Source organism: Thermobia domestica, chromosome 5, assembly GCF_964235325.1.
Source record: "Thermobia domestica chromosome 5, izTheDome1.hap1.1, whole genome shotgun sequence".
NCBI lineage: Eukaryota > Metazoa > Arthropoda > Insecta > Zygentoma > Lepismatidae > Thermobia > Thermobia domestica.
The window spans coordinates 256,421,866-256,446,426 of NC_137458.1; the positions used below are offsets into that span (position 1 = coordinate 256,421,866).

At 33.8% G+C, this 24,561-nt stretch overlaps 1 protein-coding gene across 3 annotated transcripts in view; it reads right to left on the reverse strand.

The window, feature by feature from the left end:
* Positions 1-24,561, reverse strand: part of LOC145686561 (uncharacterized) — an 81,756-nt gene that overhangs the window by 33,946 nt on the left and 23,249 nt on the right. The window contains exon 3 of one of the 3 annotated variants that reach the window (XM_081760000.1): positions 3,181-4,794. The exons of the other annotated variants lie outside the window; for them this stretch is intronic. Coding sequence (XP_081616126.1) covers positions 3,702-4,794 — 1,093 coding nt within the window. The 3' untranslated portion in view covers positions 3,181-3,701. Of the gene's footprint in view, positions 1-3,180; positions 4,795-24,561 lie in introns of those variants that run through there. 3 annotated transcript variants of the gene reach the window in all.

The following is a 24,561-nucleotide window of genomic DNA, read 5'->3' on the forward strand; positions in this document are numbered from 1 at the left end:
CACACAGAAAGACATATGGAAGGAGTACATGAGGTCTATTTCTGCCCAAGTTCGTGTTGTTTCGATCAGTGAATATCAATACGAATAAATCTCTATTTAACTGTCATATTCCACCCTACTCCTACCAGAACTTTCTTAATTCCTTCTGGTGTATCGAGTGAAATTACTTCTGTTTTTCTTGCGGTGAGTTGCCTCCTTCTATGTACCTACATCCATTTATGTTAATAATGGAGGGATTTACCTAAGAGATATCAAGAAAATAGCATAATATGCTATTATGCCTCCTTTATATTATATTTTAGTGGAATTACTAATACGTGCGGTGCGAGTGGTCCCGGGTTCTGATGGGAACACTCGGTCGAAAAAGTGTAAAAGCTTATCACTATAGTTATAATGAGTGAGGTTTCCCTCATTCACACCAGCCAAATGCCGGGATGATACCTAACATATACTAGGTCCCAGAACGCTTCCTTTCTTCCCCAATCCTTTCTTCCTTCCATTTTCTCGGATAGTGTTATTCCTCATACGTGAATGGCTAACATGACCATAGATGCTGAACGCCCAGAAATCTAATTCCTAATCCTAATCCTAATCCTAATTAATACATGCAATTTGCATTAACTTTTAAAAAATGCCTTTCTTTATTAACATATGTCTTTTATGTCAATCACGCATGTTCACAAAACACCGTACACTCTGTGAAAATTTTAGGGCTAAAAGCACTGAAAATATTTTGGACTTGTCTGAGTTAGAAGTTAAATCATCCTGTACATAACATGACTGACATATACTGCAAGACTCCTTTCTTCATTGGTCAAAATATGGCATTAGTACTCTCGCGAACTCTGTGCAAAGCATTTCTGTATATAGAAGATTGCTTCAGTTTGCTTCATTTTTTGTCAGTTTTACTTAAATGTGTCATACGTACAGCGTTATTCGCGGGGATGCTTCAACTGTTTAAATGTTCACTTTTGAATGTTGGCTCAATAGTAGCTGGCAGGGAAAGCCGAGCAGTCACGAATATTCGGCTTTTGGTCACAAAACACAATTCATCTTGGGTTTGAATCCTATTGAAGAGCATGAACATTTCTAAATATCCTTCAAGTTTCTATGTGTGTATCTTTGTCTTAGCGGATCAAGTAGATTATTGAATATAAGAAAACTATGGAAACAAATGTTTCAAACGAGGCGAATTAAAAAAAAAAAAACATGGTCGAGCAGTAATTATCTCTTTAGCAATAAGTTCTTGGTTCGGTTCCAGACAATGTAAGTTTGCCGTGCCCTCAGGTTTTCTCGAAGTTCTTCAATTTCCTTCCACATTCTCATTTCGCAAATTCTTTAATAATCATTTACACGTACTTTCATTAATATCCCGTCTTCTTTAGCCTCTCGGGAATATATTTCAGAAATAAATTTATATATCTAACAAAGTGTCTTTGCTACTTTTGATCTTTGTTAAAAAAAAAAAAAAAAGGTAAGAAACTCAAATACAGAGTTAGCTAAGTCAGTCTGCGACCGAAATTGTGTTGACTTTATTGCTGTAACTTTATCACGTAAAACGTTAATATCATCTGAAAATTTTCCTGTGGATATAATGAGGTATGTGAAACTTGAAGGCTCAGTGGTGGAGCGCTCAATTCTGATGTATTTCGTATACCTGGATTCAGTGGTGATTTTATGTGGTGTCTATGAGTTAACTCCCCCTAGGGCAATACTTCGATCGTGCTCAGTAAGGGTTACCAAAGTTTTCGCAACAGTACTTTAATTCCCTGTGTATTGTAATACCCTCTCACAGTAAATTGTCTGAAATTATTTCTACTTAGATCGATTCCAGCTCGAGTGAAGTGGGTTTTGTGTTGGACAAAATAATATGTGAGTGAGTTTTCTCGGGATTTTCTCTCTTTTTTCTCAGTTTGTTAATTCTATTATTTTGTTCAAGTATCATCATCATCATCTCCCTTAAGCTTCAGAGCATAAATGTGTGACGTTAAACTAAAAAGAAACAGAAAAACACTTTGAGAACTGTGATTTCGCTAAATGGAAGAAAACATGAATATCAATTTTGGTGTTTTCATAAAGTATAGATAGTGAACTCTACTTCTGAATCTTTCTAATTTACTGTAATTGTGAATTTTCTATTTTAATGTGTAAAATGGGATATAATTTTAACTGACATGAAGTCAAAGATCTTTTCTTCTTTCTCACCTCAACCGTAGTTGGTGGGCAACATGGAAATTTTAAAACCTCTGTCTCCCTTGGTGAGCTGTTTTATACTTTGATAAGGTATCTTCTTCATAACTGGATCTAGATATTCTATCCTTTGTCCTCCTCTTCCTGGTTTTCCTTCTGCCTTTCCCTCCATCAGCACGGTGATCCAATCAGAATGCCGAATAAGATTGCCAAGCATATTGTTTCTTCTTTTTCCTATTATCTTCTTGATCTGTCGTCCTTCATTATCTTCCTTTAGTACATCTTCATTTCTTTTCCGTACGGTCGATGATATGCGCAGCATTCTACGCCAACACCACATTTCAAATTCTTCTAGCTTGGATATTTCAGCTTTTCTCAATGTCCACGTCTCTGAATCGTAAAGCGCCACGCTCCATACCAGGGTTTTAATAAATCGTTTACGGACGTCCAACGACACATTTCTTGATGTTAGCGGCCCTCTTTTCTTATTGAATGCTTATTTAGCCTGTGCTACTCTTGAACTTACGTCTTTTTAACTTCTTCCGTTCAAGGATATTAAACTTAGACTTATTAGATATTAGATCAAAGTTAAGAATGTGATATCATATTTATTTTAGCCGATAACCCAGAAATCTAAATCCTAAACCCTAAATCATAATTATTTTATTCAGAAAAACTCCTTAAGAGTAATGTCAATATATAAATAATACCAATTTCTAATTATTTGTAACATCTTTATTCATCCGATAGCTTATAATAGTATAAATTCCAACAAATATTTCACAATAGATCAATAAATAAATAAATAAAACATAAATATGTAAAGGATAAACTATTGAATCTACGAGATCTAAACTAAAAAAAAATACCAGGTACTTCTTTAAGTGCTATAGTAAAAAAACATTAAACAAATTGCAATTTGACTTCACAGCACCATTAAAAATACAGTCATACTCTTAATTTATGCTCTAATCAGTTCGTAGTTTAGTGTTTTGTTGCACACTAAATAATAATCATAAATAGTTTTGTATAAATATATGTTATATGAAGATATTGCACCATCCAAGTTTGTAATAAATAGGAAAAATGAATAGAAACGGTGCGTATTTTGTAAAATGTTAGACCATGTCCAAAGTTAACCTGTACCGTCATTAGTTAGGATATGTTGTGTACATAATGTCCTCATTACTTTGCGTAATACTGCTTAAAACAGTCTTAATTTGTAAGTATTCACAATCACTTTAAATACATCTATTTGTATGTGTATAATAATAAAGTATTCTGTACATTCCAGCTAGCAATTTGTACAGAATAATATACAATATCTCACGAATGTTTAGTACTAAATAAAAAAGAATTTATAGAAACTTAAATAAAAAAATGTGAAGAAATTTCAGACTTCTGACTGCACACAATGAAATGTTTATGATTTGTTTGCTCTTAATGTACATTCATTCCCAACATTTAAAAAAGTACATTCCAACTATAAATTAAAATAACTTAACCTGTTTCTACTGAGCTTCTGGTGGATGGTAGAATATTACAGGTCCTCTGGCTAAAATGGCATTTTCATGGTTAAATCGTGGTGAAGAAGTTTCGCCTGAAGGGTGCGTAGATTTAATGATTTCCGGAATGCTAACAACTTTTCCGCCGGGTCCAACCACAGCCAATCCATCTGGACTAGTATAAGCAACACCACCAGGACCAACAATTGCTGTTCCTCCGGAACCAGCAGTTGCAATCCCGCCTGGTCCAGCAATGGCGACTCCACCCTTTCTAACATTTAGTTTCATAATATGAGGACCACCGGGCTTGTTTTCAGCATCCGTTTCCATTACAACTTCAGTACCTTCATCAACTGGCATTTGACGACCTTCTGGTTTCTCATCAAAGGGTCCATGGCTCCTCTTCTGGATACGACCATTCACAATGCATATATCGGCCTTTGGGTTTTCCTGAAGAATTTTCATAATTGCATCATAGGTGTTGACTGGAGGATCATTCATAACCACTGGAACGTGATTAACTGGTTTCGCAGGTGCTGCTCCATACTGGTAGACTGAGTTCAGGTAGTATGACGGGATCGGTTGTCGAAAGGCTGGGTAGGGTAGATGCTGCTGATAATGCTGTGGACCTGGTACAACCAAAGGCTTTACACCCTGATAGTGAGAGAAGGGAGACTGTACGACAGACGATGGATACCTTGCTAATGAACTGTAAATTCTTCTTGTATCGGGAGGTCCCTGTGGTAGAAGTGGCACTTGAATCAACGTAGGTTGCTCTACAGGAATATTGTATTCCTCAACTGGCTGTTGTGATAGTATTTCCTTCTCAAGTTCACTATTTCGATCAACTTTATTTATTTGTCCCTGTTCAAGAACTTTTCTAATATTAAAAATTTGCGAAAGTTCCTCAGAGTTTAGTTTGCCAGGATCTTTTACTTCTTGGTTTGTTTTTGGTTCTCCATCACTAGAAACTTGCTTAGGTTCATCTGCATTGACGTCTTCCGTTGACTGTTGATTTGAACCATCAGTTTTCAAATTTTCTGGTTGTAATTTGTCCTCAGATTCCACATCTAGTTGTGGCTCTGATGCATATGCAAATCTGAAAAGAAGATGTTTCTTGTTTTAATATATTACAAACTACTGTAAATTAATGTTGTTTTAAGATATTAATGTACGAATACCCAGTAAGATAATACAAAATAGTATAGAAAAATAATATTAAATAATTAGAGCAAAAGAAACTTGCTTTTTAAGTAATATTACACACTTCTTTTGGTAAAAATACCGATTGTAAACAACGCTAGTTTTAAAACAAATATCAGTACCTTAAGCAATGAAAATAGTGTAAATATTGGTCAATAGTAATGCATGATAAGAAGTTAAAACCGTAGATATAAAATAACTTGCTATGAATTGATAAATACAAAATACATTACGGACATTTGAAGTCAAAATCTCCGGTCAGCGATCTATAATTACTACTGAATAATTTTGGATCACTAGAGGAAAATAAAAGAGTGGTATATTTGTGGTCCATTATAGAACAGGAAAAGTTGGAAAAACCAGGGCAACGAAATCTGCTTTAAGTATCGTGCTATAGAGCTCATTATGGTCTACTTAGAACTACTCTTAGTTTTTAGTTTTTACTCCATCCAATTTCATTCCTGAATTATATCTAATCTGGGTTTCCCTATTTTCCATATCCCATCAAAATTAAGGCATATTACTGGACAACATATCGCAAAGAATGCACTATTATTTGGCGCACAAAGTGAAACCAAAGTAGCTCAAAATAAATTGAAAATTTGTAATGAACTTACGATCAAATCAGTGAAACTACAAAATAATATACTGAACAATTTTATTCACTAATATTAATAACGAAATCAAATTAAATTTTAATTTTTGATATTCTACTAGTGATACAATTAGGCAGCTACAAAAATTATTCGAACATTAACATTTCGAACAGGGTGAAATTATGAGTAGTTTTCAATAAGGCATGAAGACCTCTATCAATACCGCCTAGAATCCCTTCCTGGTTAAAAAATAACAGATAGAGTAGTTAAATATAATTTTACGTTTGAAAAGCATGGCTAAACTAAGTTATCATATATCTAAAGCAAAAGCCATATTAATATTTAATGTATACCACATTATTAGTATCTATATATAAAATTAAAAGTGCTTGCAAATTGAAGTGTTGAAGTATAATTAGATATTTAATAGATACTATAGTGTTTTGCTTTTTAGTTAGCTTATGATGTACTGTGTGTACTTTAATTTGAACTTCAATAAGAAGAAGTTTAAATGTACAATCTAGTGTATTTTATAAGTTTTAGTTAACACTAATACAATAATACCCTCTTGTGCACTCACCTGTTGATATTTGGCTGGTAACACGGACGATCGATCACCGATTCTGTTGATTTCCAATATCCACTTCCCTATAAATGATCATCTTTCGAGATAAAACTACTTTGAGCGGATTCCGAAAAAAAGAAATAATTAATGGATTTAATTTAAGTATTAGTTATAAAGTTATAAACAACTGTTAAAAAATAAGTCCTTTTATTTCCATCCATTATCAACGAAGTGTACAAGACGGGTATTATATAATTATATACTTTTTGTGTCAAAATGTTTTGCTATAACAGATACATAGATCACTGTTTTCAATTTTTGTTATTAATGTGTTTATCATATTTTTTTAAAAAAACACTTTCAATCTGAAAAAGAACATTCAAATTATTATATATTAATAGATGACGCTTGTTCATAATTTTACAGTGTACAAATTCACACACATAGGTTTGTTTTAACCCCATTAACTGAATCACTGAATATACACACATGTGTGTATAATAACAATATAAGATTTTCACTTACAAGAAATTCATTACCAAATTATTAGCAAAAATATTTTTGTTTCAAGAATTATTAAATTTACTAAGAATTAAACAAGAAATAACATTCCAACATTCAAACATAATTTTAAAAAATATACGTATTTTCTCTTGTGACAAAATATTCTTCTTGGACAATATTAACAAAATTCATGATCTTAATTACAAAAATTTCTTATTCATCGAGCCGAAGCAATTTTCCAGGATTGCTTTTTCTCTTGTGAATTCTAAAAATATATATATCTAACTTATTAGGTTCCTTATCAAAGGGTAAAATAATAATTTCAGATAATAACTTTGATAATGATTTTAGAATTATCTCTAGAGGCACCATATTTTTCAGAAGGAAGAAAGGAAGATTTTATGACAAAACATCAGAATTATCTCTAGGAGGTTATCATATATTTTAAAAGGAAGAAAGGAAGATTTTATGACATAACTTCAAAATTACTTCTAGGGATAAAATATTTTTAAAAGGAAGAAAACAGGATTTTATGCCATAACTTCAGAATTATCTCTGGGGTTACCATGTTTTTCAGAATGAAGAAAAGAAGATTTTATGGCAACTTCAAAATTACTTCTAGGGTTAAAATTTTTTTTAAAAGGAAGAAAGGAGGATTTCATGACAGAACTTCAGAATTATCTCTGGGATTATCATGTTTATCAGAAGTAAGAAAGGAAGATTTTATGAATAACTTCAGAATTACCTCTGGAGTTACCAATTTTTCAGAAGAAAGAAAGGAAGATTTTATGAATAACTTCAGAATGACTTCTGGGGTTATCACACTTTTTAAAAGGAAGATATAATGACATGACTTCAGAATTACCTCTGGGGTTACCAATTTTTCAGAAGGAAGAAAGGAAGATTTTATGACATAACTTCATAATTACTTCTGGGGTTACCACATTTCTTAAAAGGAAGAAGGGAAAATTTTATGACATAACTTCAGAATTATCTCTGGAGTTACCAATGTTTCAGAAGAAAGAAAAGAAGATTTTATGAATAACTTCGGAATTACCTTTCGGGTTACCATGTTTTTCAGAAGGAAGAAAAGAAAATTTTATGAATAACATCAGAATTACCTCTGAAGTTACCATGTTTTTCAGGAGGAAGAAAGGAATACTTTATCACATAACTTCAGAATTACTTCTGAGATTACCATATTTTTTAAAAGGAAGAAGGGAAGATTTTAAGACCTAACTACAGAATTACCTCTAGGGCTACTATATTTTTCAAAAGGAAGAAAAGAGAATTTTACGACTTGTAGGGACAAAAAGGAAGAAATATGATATTAAGAATTGACACATGAGAAGTACACATATACGTATGGTTTTACATAGCATAATCTTAATTGGAAACTAGATTGGTTTCATTGAAACTTATTGCAACACATAAAACATAAAATTGTATGTTACAATTCCAGGTGGGAGCTCATGTGTTTCTGATCCCATATTAAAGTATAGGTCATCCTCTCATACAGCCTTGGTGCTAAAAGGGAAATTAAACTCAAATCTAACCAACCACAAATCTTTGTTCTCTTTTCATTGTATTTAAATGGAGACTTACAAGTAAACCTTACGTTTGGGTGAATCGAGTTGCTGATTGAGACACATATGAGAAAGTAGTACTAAATGTGGTCAGTATTTCAGTGAAGTTATAGGTGCGAAGCTCCAGGGATTTAGGAGATACAGCTACCAGAACATCACATGGAAGTACAGAATAGTCTTCATACAGTTGGAGGTAAAAGCTCTGTAAGACCTCTTGTAACGAAAAAGGTGAATAACAAATATATGGGTACATATTAGGACTAGAAGGAAGTCATATAGTAAGGGTATACCTGACGGCAGTCATCTTGAAATCCGCCATTTTGAATTAAGGTTAAGTTTTTAAAATAGGAATAGGGTCATGTGATACATGATTTAAGGCGCAAAATTAATCAAAAGAACAATGGTGACGTTAATTTTTATTTACGCGCAATTGGTAAAAAGTTACAGGGAAATTAAATATTGTTGCAGCATATGTATTAGTCCTTTACCCCACCTTGTAAATTTTGTGTTAATGATAATAATTAAATAAAATGCAGAATAAGTGGATAAATATTAGGTCTATGGTAAGAGTTGCCTTGGTGGCGGCCATGTTAAAATCCACCATTTTGAATCAGACAGAAGTTTTAAATAGCAAGCGAGAAATAGATGTGAACAGGATACAAGAAAAACAACGAAATGGCGTGCAAGTACAGCATCAAACAACTAACATTGTAACGCCACCATTGTATTTTTGATTAACTTCTAGCCCGGAGTCATCTATTGCATTACTCTATTCCCATTTAATTTTGTGCTGGTTAATGATAAAACAAAAAAGGTTATACCGTTGGATTTATGGTAAAATTTGCTATTAATAAGGTGTCACTGTCATGCGATTTGTTTAAAACTTTTGTCTGATTCAAAATGGCGGATTTGAACATGGCCGCCACCAAGGCAACTCTTACCATTGACCTAATATTTATCCACCTGCATTTTATTTAATTATTATCATTAACACAAAATTTACAAGGTGGGGTAAAGGACTAATACATATACTGCAACAATATTTAATTTCCCTGTAATTTTTTACCAATTGCGCGTAAATAAAAATTAACGTCACCATTGTTCTTTTGATTAATTTTGCGCCTTAAATCATGTATCACATGACCCTATTCCTATTTTAAAAACTTAACCTTAATTCAAAATGGCGGATTTCAAGATGACTGCCGTCAGGTATACCCTTACTATATGACTTCCTTCTAGTCCTAATATGTACCCATATATTTGTTATTCACCTTTTTCGTTACAAGAGGTCTTACAGAGCTTTTACCTCCAACTGTATGAAGACTATTCTGTACTTCCATGTGATGTTCTGGTAGCTGTATCTCCTAAACCCCTGGAGCTTCGCACCTATAACTTCACTGAAATACTGACCACGTTTAGTACTACTTTCTCATATGTGTCTCAGCCAGCAACTCGATTCACCCAAACGTAAGGTTTACTTGTTAGTATCTCTTATCAATTCTACATCATTTTTATACGTTCAAAAAATCATTACAGAGCATATCGAAATTCACAACGACTTGCAGTTCTGCTTTTATTAGTTCACAGTTACTTCCGTTCCTACTATCAATTGAAACTATGATATGATCGAAATGTTGTTAACAGACCAAGCGTAAAATGCTCAAACATAAGGTTGGATTGCCGGTTAGGTAGGAGATGAAAACGCAACCTGTTGCGTTTTCTCTCTGAATACTAAGTTGCATCATTTTGGTGGATTGTTAATTGTGCGTGAGAAATAAATTCCTCTCTTTTCTTTCTTAAATTTACTAAAAAATTTTAGAAGTGACCAAGATTATCATTTCTTTTATTTATTACAAAAAATGAAAAACTCGTTTTATGGGAGGAAACGTGCCTGAAAAACGTATGTTCTGGTAGCTTTATTTATTCCAAAAAATCTAAGTGAGGAATAGACAACAATATGACAGGTTTGGAATGTGGGTTACATAATACGTACAAAACGCCATTAAATGAACTCATTATTTCTTTTTCAAGATCTTTCATATAGTGCAGAACTTTGATTGGCTGACAATGGCGACGTCACATATTAAGCACCCATATTTCAGATCTATTAAAATGAAAACCGACAAGCAGTTATTACTTGATGTAATACATACTACTGTATATGGGTCACTTTCTAAGCTTTTCACTAAATTTGAAAATCAAGATGGAAAGAATGAGGAAAGAGTACTCAATGTTTTGGGAACGATTCCAAAATTATTATTACATTTGTATCAGTACTAAAAGATTTACCTTAAAAACAAACCAAATAAGAAACTCTCTTGTGGATATATCAGTAGTTTGGGCGCCTTGGGCGCGGAACATGTGTTCGATTTCTGATTGGAGGTTATGTGGTTTGGATTCTACGTTAAACAGTATGTCCATGTCTCATATAGCGTCAATACTAAACAGAACGGTAAACTAATCCAACCAAACAAAAAAATCAAATAAGCTATAATTGAATTTTCTTTGTACAATTAAAGGAGAAAAACCAGCAAATAGAACACTGGAATATACTGTGTAATTAGTAATTCTTTAAAAGAAATCAACCGTACGCCCTACTCGTTTTGTAATTGCATTTTTACATGTTATCGTGATTTTACAATTGCTAATTGTTCGTTTTATTTTTACTGATAGGTTTTAGAGTGTGGAAGTGGTCAGTTTTTTAAATCACACTTATACGGAACTTATACTCTACATGGTAACTCTTGAACGAAATCTAATTTTATTTATTTATTTATTTATTTATTACAATAGACAGAGCAATTATGTCGGCCGAGTTCGTTCATCTTCATGAGTAAGGGGGTATTTAACGGTGATTATGATTATTCAAATCCCATAAATAGAAATACGTTCTAAGATCATAATTATGTTTGAAGTCGATAAGTAACATATTTTTTGAGGTTAATTTTTTTTAAAAAAATGATCCTGTTGTGATCCTGTTGTCTATTCCAGAGCATATATTTACTTTGATTCATTTTTCAACTGGTTACTAGGCGGCTGAAAATACGGTTTAACCCTCAAAAAATTCCTACAAAAGGTTTCTCAACGATTTTCTGTTGTATCAAATGTGCTGAATAACATATTAAAAGTTTACCAAAATTTGACCACCGGAAAGACCCAATTTTCAAGATGACGTTCAAAATGGTTGTTAACTCTTTTACAATCTTAGACTTTCATTCAAGTAGCTACTGGGTCATCACTATTTATCCTAGGATTATGGTTCGTGCATCATTCTCTTCGGAATAAAACAAGCTTTCGGGTGGTGCCATCCAAATGTGTGCATGACCTACGTGGAAAGGGAAATTGAGAATAATTTGAGAAATTTCCCTCTTAAAAATCCCTTTTCTAAAGTTTTGCGCCCTCTGAAGCGGCCCCGCGTAAAAAATACACGACCCAAACCTTCCTAGAGAAGTACTATGAGATATAGACTATGTATGTGCCAAATTACATTGTGAAATCTTTAGTAGTTACGACAGAATAAAAAGTTTACCAATATCCTACTCTTTGAATGTATCTAACCAAATATATAAGTAGACAATAAATAGGACAGAACATAAAAGATTCTAACACAGTACTATTAATCCGGATATTATCATTCATAACTCATTATTTTTAGAATGAAGCAAGCTTTCCTATGGTATTATCTCCATGCGTCCATGATACAAGTGAAAAGGGAAATTGTGGATAATTCGAAAAAAATTCCTCTAAAAATTCCCTTTTCAGAAGTTTTGCGTCTTCTGTAGCGGCCCCAGTTAAAAGTACACTACCTTAATGTTTCTAGAAAATTACTATGATGAGTAGACTATATATGAGAGAAATTAAATTCTGAAGTCTTCAATAGTTACGAGAAAACAAAGCATTTATCAATATCCTACTCTGTGAATATACCTAACCGAACCTATAAGTAGGCAATAAATAGCACATCCTACAGTTTTCATCGTACAAAAGTTATTCTAGTGTCTACTCATAATTTTATGGACTTAACACACATCTGCTACACCGAAATTCTAAACAGTACTTTCTTTATTCTTATTTTAGCAAAAATTAACATTATTTTTCATTAACCTATTTACAAACAATCATTGTAAGATTTTTTTCTTCCCATACTATTTCATTCAAAATATTTTGTTTCCTCAGTTTTCATTCTAATGTTTTTGAAGTGTATTTTTTATAGTCTTAAAACACATTTGTTACATCTAAATGGTAAAGAATAGTTTCTTTGTCCTTAGTTTACACAAAATTAATATATGTTTTTTTAAACATTAACGTATTTACGAATAGTCCTTGTTACATTCTTCATCCCAAACAGATTCATTGAAATTATTTTTACAGTTTTCTGTTTGGCAAGGTCTCCAAACAGATGTGCATGGTAGTCCATACCTCTTGCAACTGCACCGTTTTGTTAGGCAGGCAGTTGAACAATTACAGTGAAGCATATGAAGAAGACTTTGTGGTGCAACAGGTGTATCTGTCATAACAGGTATATACTGATTGTGCCATAGTTTCCACCTCCAACCAACTGCATTCATATCACTGACATTTCTGATCTAAACCTTGATTTGGTAATAAACTTTAAAGCTGTGGTATTTTGTAAGAGGACTCAGTAGGAGGAAGGCACTCTGGAGTGATGAGTGACATGGAAGAAACAGTATCTCTTTTACTAAAGAGTTGGTAGCGCAAAGAGGTCAGTACTTCTGCGTATAAAGAAGATAGCCATTACCTTTACCCCTAACGATGCTACAACAGATTTTGTTTGATGTGGCAGCAGGAACACATTTCCACAGTTCTGATTTTTTTCACTGCTTATGAATCTTTGGAATACTGACTTCTTGCCTACACCAAATATGTGCGAAGTTGAATCACATCCTGTTTAAGCATAATGAACAACAGTTGCGAATATACATTGCCACCCAGAACACGTTTCATTTCATTGATGTCATATATCTTATGAAGTGTAGACTTGTCCGAACGAAAATATAGGCCTTTATTATCAAACTGAGCACAATAAAGAAGGAGGATGAGTAAATCTGTATCCTTCCCAATCAATGTTGTTGAATGTTGCTCTGATGACTTGACAGATGCTTTGACGATGTCTACGTCTGCATCTCCTGATGCATTGATAACACTGCAGCCACTTTTCTGCAGTTCTTCTGTCACCATGTGAAAAGTTCCTGTTTGTTGCTAGTTGTAGCAGAAAAATCATCTTTTTCCCCCTAGAAACTCTGTTGCTTCATTGAAGCTGATAGTGAAATGGGTGATTTGGCCTCCTCGATGATGTGTATTATCCTTGATGGAAGGACCAGCTTCGTAAAAGTCAAAAATAACATTTGCTTTACCATTATGTTTTATGGTAAATTCTACGTATGAACGTGCAATGCCACCATAACTCTTGCTTTTTATCCAAGGCAGCCGATGAAAAAGTGAACTACCATCTAACACATAATGTTCAGTTGCTGAAACCGAATCCATAATAGCTTGTTTAGTAATATACGCCTCAATCGTATGAGCCAGTTGAGCTTTGTCACTTTTACGAAATTTATTTGGCGTCAAACATGGCTACTGCAAATGGACTGAGCTCATAGCTCAATACACGTTCTAAAGAAAGTTCTCAAGTTTTTGACAACCAAAAATCGTTGATAGAGAAGAGCAGGATCAATGGTTCTGTCTTTGTCAATTTTAATGCTGGACTCGTTGGCAAGGGTTTTTGCTTGGTCTTTTGTTTTAAATGATACATTAAAATTGGTTTTCCAATTATATTTTGTACAATATTTTTCCTGATCATCTGTGAATTATGCACATTGACATCCTCTTTGGCAATTACACCCGTAACAGTATTTCTCAAAGAGTCTGGTGAGAATGGCATAAAGATTACAAGTTTTTCTTTAATCTTCTCCAAGTCTCAGTGATCTCTTTTCATCCTTGACAATGTTGTTTCTCGATGCTGATGACTGGTTGTATATGCAAGACCATTGAATTCCTGCATGGCATCGTGATATTGAGATGAGATAGGTGTGGACATTGTCCACAAAGTACGCATTTCTTCAGTCATGCCACTTCCGTAGATCAACCTGTCACTGCTCTTTAAGGATCTCATTAATGTCTGCTCGATTACTAGATCTGGACTAAGGCCTGCCCAGAACTGGTTACTGCGGCGAATCACATGGAATCCCTTGGCAAATGCAGTATATACATCAAGATGCGGCTCTGCAGTTGACTCATTTCTTGCACATATATATATGCAGATTTTAGGTAGTTATAGTGTCCAGCAGCAGCAAATATTGGCAGACAGTCTAACACCGCTTGCAGGCGCATCATCCAGGACCGTGTGCGATCTGCTTTGACGAGTGATCGGGCAACCTGCAACATTTTCTGATAGTTTGCCCAAAGTAAACCTGTTTCTGACCTGTGGCCAAATTCTGTGTTTCTTGTGACCATAATTTTCTTTATTTCGATCAGCGTATCCGACTTTATGTCACTTTCGATTGTAGTCTGTTTCAATATCATTGATGAATATAGCGTTTCTGCTTCATTCACTAGTGACAAATTGTGCGCTGCTTTTTCTAGATCTGAGACAATTAGAAAGTTGAGACATCTGTCTAACAAGAGATGTCCACGTAAAGCCCTCTGTACTGGTTTCCCGGTCATCATACTTTATATTTTACCTACAAAATACCATTTAACAATCTTTACAGGAAATCAGGTATGAAAGAAAGGGTTCATCGTCATTATTTTCTAGATAAGATCGAACTTTGAAGAATGCTTGCTCTTAATCTTTGTTTTTGGGTCGGCCAGATCTACTGCGTTTTGCCTCTTTGTATTTATGGAACTGTAGCAGTATGCAAAGCTCAGAACGAAATTTACTGCTACAAGAGTGATGGTAAACACAGCCAGCGGCGTGCAGGTAATGTCCATAATATTCTATTCTTCCTTTCACGATACTCACCCTTTTATCTGAACGACTATTACAACACTCAATAATACTGTTCACAATTACTTCTGTTTTCACATAACTAATACCAGCACTTCCTGGTGTGACTGTAATACCGCAGAAGAGACAATTTATTTGGCTGTTAGAAGGACCTTAAGAGATCCTAGCACTTCTCTTTGGTGGTTTGTCTTTTTTGTTGTTCACTTTTAATGTCTTTTGTGTTGCTGTAGCAGTGTAATCTTATCCAGGGGCGCTTCAAAGGGCGTAAAACTTTAGAAAAGGGAATTTTAGGGGGAATTTTTCCGAATTATCCACAATTTCCCTTTCCACGTGCATCATGGACGCATGGGAATGATACCAATAGGAAAGCTTGCTTCATTCTAAAAACAATAAGTCACGAATGATAATACCCAGATTAATAGTACTGTATTACAAACTTTTATGTTCTGTCCTATTTATTGTCTACTTATATATCTGGTTAGATATATTCACAGAGTAGGATATTGGTAAATATTTTATTCTGTCGTAACTACTAAAGATTTCACAATGTAATTTGGCACGTACATAGTCTATATCTCATAGTACTTCTCTAGGAAGGTTCGGGTCATGTATCCTTATCTGGAGCCGCTTCAGAGGGCGCAAAACTTTAGAAAAGGGATTTTTAAGAGGGAAATTTCTCAATTTCCCTTTCCACGTAGGCCATGCACACATTTGGATGGCACCACTTGAAAGTTTGTTTTATTCTGAAGAGAATGATGTACGAACCATAATCCTAGGATAAATAGTGATGATTCAGTAGCTACTTGAATGAAAGCCTAAAATTGTAAAAGAGTTAACAACCATTTTGGAGGCCATCTTGAAAATTGGGCCTTTCCCGTGGTCAAATTTTGGTAAACTTTTAATATGTTATTCAGCACATTTGATACTACAAAAAACCGTTGAGAAACCTTTTGTAGGAATTTTTTGAGGGTTAGGTAGGTTTTTTTCATATCTGCAGCCGCCTATACGAACACAAAGAAAAGAAACAAGGTAACAGGAAGGTTATTCCTCATAGTAGTAAATAAAAGAGGTTGTATTTGAGGTGGGATATAGTAAAACAAGATATAATAATCACTAGAGCAACCCACATTATGCTTTATTATTTTGTTTAATTATGCTTTATTTTTTCCAAATTATGCTTTATTGTTAATTTCAGTCATTGTTTTACATTAATCGTGTATAATGTATAATATTTACTATACATTAAATATTCTAAATATTTTGATTTATTTATTAATATTTTATGCAACCAGTTCTTTCATATTTAATGAATTTCCTTCTTAATGCACTGTAAAGAGATATGCTTTAGTCGAGTCAGTTTTTCTATCATTTATGTGCGCCTTAGAGGCGCATATATACAAAAAGGGAAAGTAAAAGATGCCACCAAGGGCACCGATCCTGGGGGGCCGAGGGGGCCCGGCAAAGCTCATGTGGGCCCCTTCATTTTATTTGTAAATTTTCAATATTAGGCATAATTTGAATGCAATTTGTCTTAAAATCATGATATATGCTTTCTGCATCTGAATGGGCCCCCCAAATTTACAGAGAAATCGGTGCCCTTGGATGCAAAAAAAAAAAAAAAAAAAAAGTGCTCTAGTTCTAGAGGTACACATAACAACATAGTGTGGAGTTCTTGTGCACATTTTGTACATTTCGAAACATCATATATACACTTGTACACATGATTTTTGTACCGAAGAAAGTAACTCACTTAAGATGTTGACAAACTTATGTACAACACCAGATCCAAAAAATTGGTTTTAAAAAATATGAATACAGTATGCAGTTAAACAGAATTTTCCAAGAATTTTAAATTAAGCTTCATGCTTTATTTTCTAAAATTATGCTTTTAAAATTAGTTTCTTCTGGGCCCTTAAACAACCACAACCATGTTCAAGGTGCCGACCATATGTGTAGGTTGCTATTATGCCTTTTATGCTTTTGGGTTGCCCTAATAATCACCTTTAACAATTGTTTTTATATAATCTTTATACTAAAGAAACGAAGCATCATTGCACGATATTGCTGAGAGGCTTAAACCAATCCGTCGGTGATTTACATTTGGAGATAATCTCATCGTTGTTGCTACTGGTTTTTCTGACTTGAATATGCTAGCTCTCAGTTGTCCTTGTGGAGTTAGGTGAACACTGTACTCTCCATTAAAAAAAAAAAAAAAAACTTATTTTCCTCAATGGTCACATATCTAAATTAGGGGTCGCGGAGGCTGATAATATTTAAAGTAACTAAATACATTCATTTTGTACTATAAGCTTACAGATTTTTAAACAAAGAAATTATAGAGGGATCTCAACCTATGCTTTCGTTTGAATGAGGCAATTTTTTTCAATAAGTTGATCAGAAAGAAACGATATTCAAAGATTTGCTTGTTTTTAAAAGCTTTTCGATCTTTAAATCTGTTCTTAAAATTGTTTTACAAAATATACAGAATAATTTGTATAATACTAATACTTGTATTTATTTACTTACATATTTCCAACATAAATGACACGAAAAATACATTTCTGTATGAATGAAAGAATCAGTGTATTGTTCTACATGCAGAATAATAAAATCTTTGTAAGATTTTCTTGGGGGGGGGGGGAAATAACTGAGTAATGCTCGTCAGTTTAACTGATGAACGTTCAGTTATTTTCAGGTTGCATAATGACAAAATTATCTTCCTTTCGAGGGTTTACTCTGATATGAGCTTTGCTTTCCGTAAATGTAATTGAATTCTTAATCTAGTATCAAGGGCGTCATTTAAGGGGGGGCAGGGAGGGGCATTTGCCACCTCTGAGTTTGAGATTTATATAGATTTTATCAATAGAGTAGTAGTAAATGAGTGAAAAACGCGAAATTTTACTTATATCGAGGGGTTTTGCCCCCCCCAAGCAAAATCTGAAATGACGCTCCTGTCTAGTATTTCTTTACAAGAAAGAGATGCTACTATAGCATGTATTGCATTTTCACACTATCTAACGCAACTAGCGCGAATAACTGTCAAACATGCTGAACAGCGCCATCGAAATCTCCTGACACACGCTCAAACTCTCAGAGTGTGTGAAACTGAAGCAGGCTGTTGTGATGTACATATTTCAGTACGAATGATATTGTAAATAAAGAAATGAGGATTCTGGATAACGGGTTAAACGCAAATTTAAACAAAGCTGGAATTTGCGGTGGAATATCAAGAGTTAAGCTTCCTCTATCGTGTCTCTGAGTTTGTTTAATCTAAAAACCGCTAGATAGCGCTGACGTTTGAAATTTGATTGAACAAGCGTAAGCTAAAATAAAAATAAACTTTGCTCCATTTTTCGTAGTGTACGTTATTTATGTTAAAATATCTATATATTAAAATGCTAGGTTCATATGCTTGTGGTCAAGAAAAGCTTATAAGTTTGTGGCCAATCCTTTCGACAATGAGATCTCGAAAACCACAACTGCTAGAAACTTGCCGTTTTCACTGCTCGATTCCATATTTTGTGTAGATTTGCCTGTTCTCATTCAAATTTTCAAAAGACTTGTCTTTATTTTTCTATTCCACATTTTAGGCGTCGTTTTGATCCTTTTAATAGGATCAAAACATGGAGCCTTCGCTGGAGCCTGGAACATAGGAACCTTCGCTGTCTACTAAGCGCATCGTTGTTATGACCATGAATCTCCTTCCCACTGTGCATGTCACCTGACTCACACAAGTTAAGGATAGAAGACTCACAAAGTAAGTGAATTACTATGTATAGATGTTGGAGTGAGTTTGTAGCAAATTTGTAGAAATAACACGCTATCAAGTGGAAATATTTTTTTCTAATAAATCCATATCCGTCCGAGTACGTCTCATTGCATCTCTTGAGGCCTTTGAAGTTGCCAGCATGCAATAGGTTTTGCCATTCAGATTTAATCAAAGCGCCCGCAATGTCCATCAACCCGCCATATGTAACTTCTCTACTGGTTGACTAACACCGTAGTTTTGGCCTGCAACAATCTTGATCTTATGGGCTGAAAACTGACCCTAAAATGTTAAATAGAACAATAACGACAGGTTTTTGAAAATTTGAATGATGGCTGAACAATCTGCACGAATCGACTAGAGAAAACGGTACGTTTCTGGCACGAGATTTTATTGTCGAAAGGATTGGGGACTAACATATAAACTTAGCATTTTAATATACAGAATTATTGCCACTAGGACGTTAAGGTTTTATACCCCTGTGAAAGGCAACCAGTGGAGAAGCTACGTATAGCGGGTTGATGTATATTTCAGGCGCTTTAGTTTAGTCTAAATTACAAAAACTTATTGCAAGCTGGCAACTTCAAAGGTTTGTGGACCCACAATGAGGCGTACTCGAATATGGAATTATAAGAAAAAATATTTGCGTTTGGTATCTCTATCACTTATCCAAATTTGCCGCAAACTCACCCCAAAATTCTATATATTAAAGTACTATATTTATATATTTGTGTATAGCAATTCACTCCCTTTGAGAGTCTTTCTGTCTTTTACTTGCGTCTGTAAAGGGACTTGCACAGATACAGTGAGGAGTGGGAAGGAGATTCACGTTCATATTAGAACTGTGCGCTGTATAGGTAGCGCAGGTTCAGTTAGTGTTTTATTAAATTGATTAACACATAGTTAGATCATACATTGTTAGAGTTACCTCGTTCATATATAGTTAGCGTATACGTCGTAAGATCTGGGTCCTATTTCTGCTTGGGGTAATGTTGTTCAGATTCCACTTAATTTGTAATTCCATGCCTCACATAGCTTTGCTGATGAAGAAGGAATTTAAATTTCAAATTCAACACCATTGTTCTCATTTAATTATTTTGTTGCGTTATTTCTAGGGTTTGTCAGGCCAACTCATCATCTAACGTTCTTGTAAAACCGGAATCATTTATTTCACAGACAGCCACAACTAGGAATCTCTCGCATCATGGATGAACTCTTTAGTACTGAGTCACTGGTGCATAGTGAAGATTTTTCCTTAAATGTTTTGGTATTCTATAAATACTCCAATAACCAGCACCCAATTTTAGACAGACTAATATTTTTCTTTTCTTTCACTCTGGTGTACTTTATAACTTCTGTTGAAGCTTATCGTTCCTTTCCAACACCAAGTCTGTATGAGCTGTGGACCTACTGTTTAAGGTGTAATCCGACCCACCGTAAGGGCTTCAAATTTCAACGCTCTCACACCAAGAATCGAACCTAGGACCTCTTGCACTTGAACTATCCACTAAACCAAAGGGAAGGCCTATAAGTTTTGTGTTTCGTAATCCAGAAATCTGTGCGCGCATACCTTAGAAAATTATATAAGGAGTTGTTATCTTGTACGTAAACTGATGAAATAGTTAAGCATGGAAATCTTTTATGTATGCGCCTAATTGGATATAATGCATAACACATAAAGTGTTAGCAAATTTGTCACTATATTATTATTATTAATTTCTTTTTAGCTTTAGCTTTCTTTATGCATCGAGATTAAAGAAGACGTAATGATAAGATGATGATAATGGTGAAATGACGAAAATGAGAGGAAGTGGGAGAACTGAGAAAACCAATACACACGGTATTTATCCACAACAAGACAAACTTGGAAGGAGATGGGATCGAACCAGGGACCCTTCGCACCAGAAATGAGCGTTCTAACACTGAGCCACCGTGGCCCCTGTCATTTTGTTGATACACAAGGAATATTCACATAATGTTCTTCATATAATGTTGCTCTTCACATAGTGTCTGCTTAATTCTCTTGGATATAATGAGGTTAATAGAATATTTTGGATAGGGGTATGTAACGATTTGGCAATGGGATTAACAAATCATGCAAAATGTTCTTCTTACTTGGAAAATCGGGCGTTAGTAAGTTTTTTCAGCATAATCATTATTACTTATTTCACCATATAGGCAGATATCTCATCTCCCGTTCAACATAGTACAGTATTATCCAAATTAATTACACAAGAATCAATAATGCTCTGGTCCGGGGTGGTATTTTTAAAATTAAAGTTATCATTTAAGATAAACTTGTATTACTTTGTATGACTTTAAACATAAAAAATACACATTTAGAGTGAAATTACATAATTGAGTAAGAAGAAACTTATTTCAAAAGCAACTTTCAAGCTAGATTTCTTGTTTATTTTGTTATTATTATTATTTTTTTTGTTTATATAACTTCACGTTTGTTTCTGATGACAGATAATCTCATTCTACATTGAATGGTTTCAGTCGTAATTTTCCACTGACATTTAAAAACTGATTCGTACATGAAAGACGTTGAGGAAGAAAGAAAATACATTGGACATGGCACGCCACTACGTCTCTGACCAAATTAAGCAAGATCCAAGGGAGTTGAATTGCTACGATCAGTTAGGAAACGCCCCGTTAGGATAGAGTGTAATAGCTAAACTCATTTGACTGTATCGGATTAGTTAATGAAATAATAATAATAATAATAATAATAATAATAATAATAATAATAATAATAATAATAATAATAATAATAATAATAATAATAATAATAATAATAAACTTATTTAAAAACTTGACTTTCTTCTGAAATTTCTGTCATTTTGCAATTTCTTTTCCATATTGAACAGTTGAGTAGTAACATTCTTATCTATTCTTTTATTTCACGTTCCAGAAAATAAAATCTTAAGTTTTACATTCTATTAACATAAAAAAATCAGAGAAGTGGAAAAGGTAATAAAAGTATATTCTCAAACACATATCATCAAATAAAGCTGCTTTCATATTAATAATGGGGCTACATATTTCCCTTAATATTTAAAAATACGAACTTGTTTAGTGGTTACCATACCAGTTACACTAGGACAGTCCCAAGATTTATAGAGGATAATCCGACAGAGAAACGAGCAACACAGATTGCATATTTTTTTTTGAACATTCTAGCCAAAAAAAAAAAAAAAAAAAAAAAAACTTTGGAATATATTCCGGAAAATAACCTTTGTGTAATTCCTGGAAGAAGAATACATAGAATTTTTCCCGTTCAGTGTATTTTTACAGTAAGTATTTATTAGTCATTATGTATAAATCGAGGCAAAGTGACAATGGATAAAAATCCATCTTCGATAAGCAACACATTGGCCTTAAAATAAGTCTCACCTTTCTTCTATTAACTGTGAAAAGTTAAGGTACTGCTTTTAAATTTGCAGTTATAAAAATTGGCTTTCACAACATTTCGACAGTTTATTACATTGTATGCTTTTCAAAATGATGTTGATTTCCGATTTCTTATTGTGATCTCTCGTCCCACTTAAGTGTGCATATATATATATACAAAAAATGTACAAAAAAGAATAAATGTGACTATTTATTATTTTACGAATATATATAATTTGTATACACAAACTACACACGCTTTCTTACAAGGCTGTCTATAATCTTTATTATAAATTAACTAGAAATGTTACAGTTTCGGAAGTATATCACTTCCTTCTTCAGACTAATTCTCCAACTGAAATCATAAATAATATTACATCAGTTGGAGGAAAAAAATGATGTAATATTATTTATGATTTCAGTTGCAGAATTCGTCTGACGAAGGATGTGATATACTTTCGAAACTGTAACATTTCTAGTTAATTTATAATAAAGAATATATATAATGTTTACTTTTTCCTCTGAGTCCAGCTGAGTATTTTTTTTTTCTAACTTTAAAGATGTGGCTTATTTTAGCGCCAATGTAGTAGTTAACTTGTTGTAAAGCTGCTATCAGATAAGATTCTGTGTGGATTTTGAAGAGAGTATTAGTGTACAAAAAATGAAGAAGAGTGACTATCTATTATTTTACGAATTATTAGATCTAAAGACAGTGTGTAGGTACTGGTAATATACTTAAAAAATTTGGTTTCTCAACCTGTAATTCGAATATAAGAAAATAGATTCGTTCAGAAGAGAAAGCTTTTGGACTGAAATTTAAAATACATTTCATTTGTCTCCATTTTTGCATAATAACTTTAGTATAAGATTACATTCTTACATTGTATTTTCCAGGTGCAATTCATCAAGTGGGGAGGGTCATATTAGGGACAACTGCGTGTGAGCACTATTGTTGAAGGAAACGTGTTGAGAAAAAAGTTAGTGTGTTATTGGACTCTAAGGATCTTATGTAGAGTCGTTTTGACGTATGTTTAGAGTCGTACTAAAGTCCCGAATACTGTAGGAAACATATGTTAGTCGAACTCTTTAGTATGGCACTAATCACTAGTTAGAACAACTCTGCATAAGGTCCTAAGTGTTTAGTAGGGATGTAACATACACTACAATTACGTTTAACCGAATCCCGATTAACCAAAATTTCCAGGTTAACCGAATCGTCAAATTAATAAGCGTTCACTTAATTTTAAACAAAATAAAAATATCATCTGTTTCCCAGAAACTAAATTAGACCTCATTGTTTCAGTCATAGAACTTTAGTTTAGCAATATCTAGCTATTATGTTCAGTTTTAATGGTTTGTTGTCAACAACGTCTTTTCACTGAAACTATCAAATATACAGTACACCATATATATATACACATATGCACATATATACATATATATGAGCATATGTATACAGAGGGCGGATCCAGAATTGTCTGGCAAGTTGTGCACCAATAACTACCAATATATGGGAATTAAATTTGATTTTTTTAAGTAAGCATCTGTGGTGCGAGTGAGAAATTGTCCTGGAAATGCTAAGTGTCTGCTCTTGATAAATCCTTTTCCTTTAACCTTCAGGAACCTGACTTAATACTCCTGCTTTTGCAAAACTCCGCTTTCTTTTAAGCCCCAAATGGAAACATGACAGTAGAATTTTTCGGAAAGTATTGCTATTTTCACTGCTAGCTTCTCACTTTAGATAGTGTATTTTTGCAACGAACAGGAGGGAAGGGGGGGGGGGGGCACGTGCACCGATGTTTCCCCTAAATCCGACCCTATATTCTGGTTTAACTAAATTTGTTCAACCGGAGCGGCTACACGAAACTCTAGTGTACTTGTTTTTAGAAGAGTCGCCGTATTGTATCTATGTTATTTTGGACTTTGAAAGTGTGTATTGTTATTTTAACTTTTCGATGGAAACCTGAAGTTATTCTAAAGAGTTGAGTTGATTTTGAGTTTAACGTCCCGTTCAGCAGCCAGGCTATATGAGACATGGACCTACTGATTAACGTGAAAACCAAACCACATGAGTTCCCGCCGAGAATCGAACCCGGATCTCCCACGCCAAAGGAAGTTATTGTAAAGAGAAGGAGTCTTCAAGGGTCCGTAATTGTATTGCTGTTGGAGGTAAAATTGTTAAGCACGATAGACCTTTGATTACGAAGTATTATATTAAGAATCTACTTTGACGAATAAGGGAATATAAGGGAACAAGGGATTTGATATGTTAGACTTTTGCTA